We start from the raw sequence: 6,153 nt of genomic DNA, 5'->3' as shown, positions 1-6,153 counted from the left end.
GAATTGTTTCTCTTAAAAAGTTGGTTGATTTTGCAAAAGAACACCACCAAAGAAGAAAAGTTCCATCTTACGCAGCTAAAAGTCTTCCAGGAGATCCACAACATTGAAAAGGAAACCCTCTTCCAGGAAACTTTGGCTGTACAGGACAGGTCCAGTATTGAGAAGAGAAAACTCTGGAAACTGGACTTACAAGAAAAGCTCACAATTAGCCCTACACAAGAGCCCACTGTTGATACAGAGACTCATTTCAAGGAGTCCCTGGCCTTTCAGGAGGAACTTAGAAGTGAGAAGGAGAAACTCCTCAGAGGGTCCTTGGATTTTCAGGAGAAGCCCCCAATTGTAAAGGAAGTGTTCTTTAAGAAAACTCTGGCCTTGTCAGAGGAGACTGCTATCAGTGAGGCATTCTTTTTCAAGAACATATTAGCTTTGGAAGAGAAACCCACCATTGGGGAGCAGTTTTCCTTCAAGGATCATGTACACTTACAAGAAAATACTGCCATCAAGGAAAACATTTTTCTCACAGCACTCCGAACCTTACAGGGTGAGACAAACCCTCATCTGTTCAGCACTGCCACTCAATTTCTGAAAGGCAACACTGCTACAATGTATACTGCAGACACATCCGATGTATGTGAATCCAGTTGTAATAAATCTTCACCTCAGGAAAAGATAGCACAGAAAGAGGTATTCTTTATTTTTCACGTAAATTAGGTGAAGTATTCTTGTTCTGAAATAAAGACTAACAAAACAAAATTTTATTTAATTACTTACTGTATATACTTAAGTAAGCCGAGTTTTTCAGCACATATTTTTATGCAGTTTTGTGGTAAAATTAGGTGTCTCAGCTGATATTTGGGTTGGCTTATACTTGAGTATATACGGTATTTAGGCTTTCCTGAGCAGTTGGACTATATATGGTAGAAGATCCCATCTCCTGTCTTTGTCCATTGGAGTAGCTGGTGATTTCGAATGGCTGACTTTCCTGTTAGCAGCCCATTGTGTAACCACTATGCCAACAGGGCTCCCTTAAACTGAAATAATAAAAGAAAAATACCTTTCTTGGAGATTCTAGAACTTTAGGAAATGTGCCTAGGAACAGAGTAAATACTATTATATACACAACTCTGTAATAATCCTACTGGCAATCCTGTGAATAGATGCATAGATAGGCACAAAGGCTAAACAGGTGTGGGAGGGGGAGTGGGAATATGCCCAAAAATATACAGAGATTTGACAGGATATTTGTACATGGCTATGTTGCAAATATATCCATGAATATGGTAGAGTATGCAGGGATCAAGTTATGAAATTTTTTTATACATAACCAAGCCATTTAAGGAATAAGTCACTGGACCTGGAGGATCAGGATCATAGTCTTGGGGGACAACAAGCTCAATTGGCATAACAGAGTCCACAAAGACAATGCTTCACAACCTACTTGGTTGAGTAGTGACCAGGATCTTAAAAGCTCATGAGCAGCCTTCTAACGTGCAGCTATTTGTCTCTCCTTGTTTGCAAAAAAGAAGAGTAATGAAAATCAAAGATCCTCATGGCCCTTGTGAATATCAGTCTCCATGATCCTGAGACTAGGAGACCCAGGTGGTGCCTGGAAACCACTACCAACTTCTCTGAAAGTGATTACATCTGAAGATTCTGGATAGAGTGGGAAAAAATGTGGGAAAAACCTCAAAATTTTAAAAAGACCAGACTTGTCCATAGTCTTGGAACCCCCAAGACTATGACCTTTAATCACCCATCAGGTCTGGAAATAGTTCAATCCCATGGCTCAATTTTCAGTGAAAATAACACTATTGAAGTGTGAATTCTCTTGAATAATCAACCATTTGATCTTAAAAGGGTGGCATGTGCTGAAGAAAAATTTCAGAAAGTTTAGAAAAGAAGGAGGAATGGAAACATTCACTGAGAGGAAGTGAAAAAAATAATATTAAATTGTGAGCATGGAAACCAATAAGATAAAATGTGTATGAATTGCTGAGTAGACAACTGATTTGTAACAACCCATTGTCTCATAACAAACTCATAACAAACAGTTAAGTAAAAAGGGCAGGGTAGCTGGTTCTTAGGGTAGGATAGGAATGTACCCGGAAGACTAGGTATTCCTTTATCTACAGACAGAATGAGGATTTCAGGCTCAAAGGTTATACTGGTATGACCCAGAATATATGAGGCTTGAGGAACTTTTGCAAAAGATAGTAGGGAGAAAGATGTTATTATTGATATGCATATGTTAAACCTTCCTTGGAATCTTTTTCCTCCTAAGACACCCTTTTTGGTGATTTCCAAGCAGATGACCTCACCAGAGGATATTGACAAGGACCACAGTGATCCATTATTCAACTCAATATATGCCAAAGATATCTTCAGTTACATGAAGGAGAGAGAGGTATGTAAGTGACATGGAAGACCAGTGCTTTCTAGTGTTCATTTCTTCAAACTTTTTTTTAATATGCAAGTTGAAAAAGAAGGTAATAATGATGAACATAGCAATAATAGGACCTAACATCTACTGGTGACTTGCTATGAGTTCAATATTGTGCCAAGGGATTTATAGATATTATTTTGTTGAATTCTCCTAATAGCTTCATAATGATTGCTATTCTTAATATCCTACTGCTCCAAGTCACACAACTAGTAGGTAGTAGAGCTAGCATTTCATCTGATCTAATTATTTTGAAGATCATAAGACTGCATCTTTAAGTACTGAGTAAAGAAAGACAAAAGTGGTTAAGTAGTCTCTATAAGTTGCTGCTCTCAGAGATCTTTACACAAATTTCTGGCATTGTTTGTTTTTTCACACCCTTTGTTTCAGCTCTCCAACCTGTGAAGTTTTCTCCGTTGAAATATGCTAGTCTCATTTACTACTAATATTCATCAATTTGAAAATTTCTTCAATTTTTGACAGTGGAACAGATGGAAACACATGCTAATCAGGATTTTAACAAGCCTTATATACAAGAAAACAAAAAAATAAATCTACTGTCATTGAGTTAATTCTGACTCAGTGATTCTATAAGGCAGAATAGAACTGCCCCTGTGGGCTTCTGAAATTGTAAGTCTTTACAGGAGTAGAAACCCTCATCTTTTCTTGTAGAGCAGCTGGTGGTTTTGAACTGCTGACCTTATAGTTAGCAGCCTTTGCATAAACCACTACACCACCAGGGCTTTGTGTATATAAGGAGAGAAAGTGTATATCTAGTCTTCTCTTACTAGAGAGTACAATTTCCTGTCTGACTCCAGAGCCCATGTGTTTTCTAGTATACTTTGCAGGACGTAAGAGACAGTCTTGTCATTCTGAAAATGTGGACCTTGGCTGAACAGTGTGGATTTCACTTGGAATCCTGTTATTGTTGTTATTGTTCTTGTGAAGATCCAGAGTTGGTTCGGACCCACAGTGACCCCATGCACAACAGTACAAAACACTGCCTGGTTCTGCACCAACCTCACATGCTTGAGTCAATTGTTGCAGGCCATCTCATTGAAGGCTTTGCTATCTTTCACTACCACTCTACTTTACCAAGCATAATGTCCTTCTCCAGGGACTGTTTTCTCCTGACAACATGTCCAAAGTACATGAGATGAATTGTCACCATCCTTGCTCCCAAGGAGTCCTCTGGCTGTTCTTTTTCCAAGACAGATGCTTGTTTGTTTTTAGTAGTCAATGGCACTTTCATATTCTTTGCTAGCACCATAATGCAAATGCATCAATTCTTCTTCAGTTTTCCTTATTCAGTGTCCAACTTCCACATTCGTATGAAGCAATTGAAAATACCGTGGCTTGGGTCAGGCCTGCCTTAGCCCTCAAAGTAAAATCCTTGCTATTTATTCTCTGAAGAAGTCTTGTGCAGCAGATTCACTCAATGCAGACACCTAGTGCTAACTCAGACCTTCTGCATCACAATCTGAAGTTTTTCAAGATCCGTAAGTAGCACATATACAGATTAAAGTTCAGGAAAAACTTATCTACAAAGTATAATGCTTTACTTTACAATGTATTGCACAGAAGTGGAAGAACCTTTCTGCCATCTATCTATCGCCATATGTGTACTTGTACTTACATTCCCTCTGGACTTTTAAGTATTTTCCAAAGCATTTGAATACCATATGAATCCATTTCCCAAGGAAAGCTTTTTTTTAAAAAAAGTACATTTTTTTAATGTACTCCTCTTCAAGGAGCCTGGTGTCAGACCTAACTGAAAATTCAGTAATTTGAGCCCACCAGCGGAATTTCTGCTCATGTAAAAGTCTTTGGCCTCTGAAACTCTAGGAAACCATTTTAATCTGCCTTATAGTATCACTGTAAGTTAAAATTAACTTGATGGCAGTGGGTAGATGCCCCTCTCTGGCACCAGCTGAAAATAGTGAGTTAACATCATGAAAACCAAAACCAAATTCACTCTTGATTTCTGTCCTACAGAATGGCTGGTAGTTTCAAACTTCTGACCTTGTAGTTAGTAGCCCAATGTGTAACCACTATGCCACCAGGGTTCCTTTAGAATCATAAAGGAGAAGTTAATTATGTTAAGTTACAGTTTTCAAATTACAAGAATTTTTTCATTCACATTTTCTTATTGATGACAGGAGAAATTCATAATTAAAAAATATATGAACAGACAAACTGACATCAACAGTGACATGAGGGCCATTCTTGTGGACTGGTTGGTAGAGGTACAGGTAAGCATAATAATTGCTGCTTTAAGGAATTCGAATTCTGTTGATCAGTTTTTCATTCAGCACCTCTAGTTGTCAAACATGGTAAACATTTTCTTGATAGCCAGAGCTGAATAAGATGTAATTTATAGTTTCAATTTTTATAATCTAGAGGACAAAATATTTTAACTTTGTTTTCTACATTTTTAAATAACCAGAATATAAGCTTGAAATTTTTGGTATATTTCTATGGATTAAAAAAATTGTTTTGAAATAATGGATACAAAAGAGGTTGCGAAATAGTGCTGAGTTGGTCTGTGAACCCTTTACCCAGTTCCCCCAGTGGTAATATTAGGAACTTGACATTCATATAATCCACAGACTTTATTTCAACTTCACCAGTTTTACATGCTCGCATTTGTATGTGTGTGCATGTTTCATTTATGTAGTTTTATCACATGTGTATATTTGTATAATCACCATCACACAGGACATAGAACGTTTCCATTACTACAGGAATCCCTGTATTACCCTTTTATAACCACAAGCATCTCCCTCCTTATATTTCCCCCATCTCAAGTAGCAATTAATGTCCTTCGTCTTTACAATTTTGTCATGTCACAAATGTTGTATAATGGAACTGTACAATATATCTTTTAAAAAACAGCTTTATTGCCATATAATTCATGTACCATACAATTCAGTGGTTTAAATATATATTCTTTAAAAATTATGCTATCATCACCACAATCAATTTAGAATATTTTCTTCATTCTTGAACTCATTATTATTAGCTGCTAATTACTTCCTGTGTTAGACTGGGTTGACTAGAGAAACAAATCCAAGGACATGCATATGAGTATAAGAAATAGAGCTTTCTGTCAAAGAGCAATTGGATATTGAGAACACATCCTAACCCAGTCCAGATCAAGTCCATAAGTCTGATATTAGCCCATATGTCTGATAGTAGTCCATAAATCCTTCTTCAGACTTACGTTGCCACTCGCAATGATGCCGAATACAGGAAGATAATAGTCCAGTGAGTAACAATCTTGTGGATGTAGTGGCAGTGGAAGCCTCTCAGGGTTGGTGCAGGTTTCCACGTGACTCCTCTAGCTCTCTGGGTGTCTGAACAGCAGGAAGGTGAAGCAGAGAGAGGGAGAGCCTCTTCTGTTGGCAGTATCAAGAGAGGGGAAGTTCCTAGAGTCCTCTTGAGAAGGTCACATCCACAAAGAGCCACCATCAGGCTGTGACCTGAATGACAGGCTAGACTCCACACTTTCACTCTTAATATCCTTAAGTTGACACGAGATTATGTAACTACCACAGACCACTCATTGTCAAATTGACACTTTTACACAACTGAACCTATAAAACTATATGACAAGTCTAAGGGTTTCAGGGGTAGGGGGGCACCGTGGTGGTGGCCGGGGGAAGGGGAGATGATTTCAACAAGTCCATGTAGATTAAAAATGTCTGGAAACT

The 6,153-nt window shown here is 38.0% G+C and overlaps 1 protein-coding gene across 1 annotated transcript in view; it reads left to right on the top strand.

Moving 5' to 3' along the window:
- CCNB3 (cyclin B3) overlaps positions 1-6,153 on the top strand; it is a 70,162-nt gene that overhangs the window by 45,824 nt on the left and 18,185 nt on the right. Inside the window, exons 3-5 of the mRNA XM_045288270.1 lie at positions 21-684; positions 2,282-2,404; positions 4,600-4,692. Of these exons, the coding sequence (XP_045144205.1) occupies positions 21-684; positions 2,282-2,404; positions 4,600-4,692 (880 nt within the window). The remainder of the gene's footprint in view (positions 1-20; positions 685-2,281; positions 2,405-4,599; positions 4,693-6,153) is intronic.

The sequence above is a fragment of the Echinops telfairi genome, unplaced genomic scaffold (genome assembly GCF_000313985.2).
Source record: "Echinops telfairi isolate 266 unplaced genomic scaffold, ASM31398v2 ScPeMD7_19;HRSCAF=73, whole genome shotgun sequence".
NCBI lineage: Eukaryota > Metazoa > Chordata > Mammalia > Afrosoricida > Tenrecidae > Echinops > Echinops telfairi.
The sequence above is the reverse complement of the archived record's forward strand: the minus strand, read 5'-3'. Positions and strand labels throughout refer to the sequence as shown.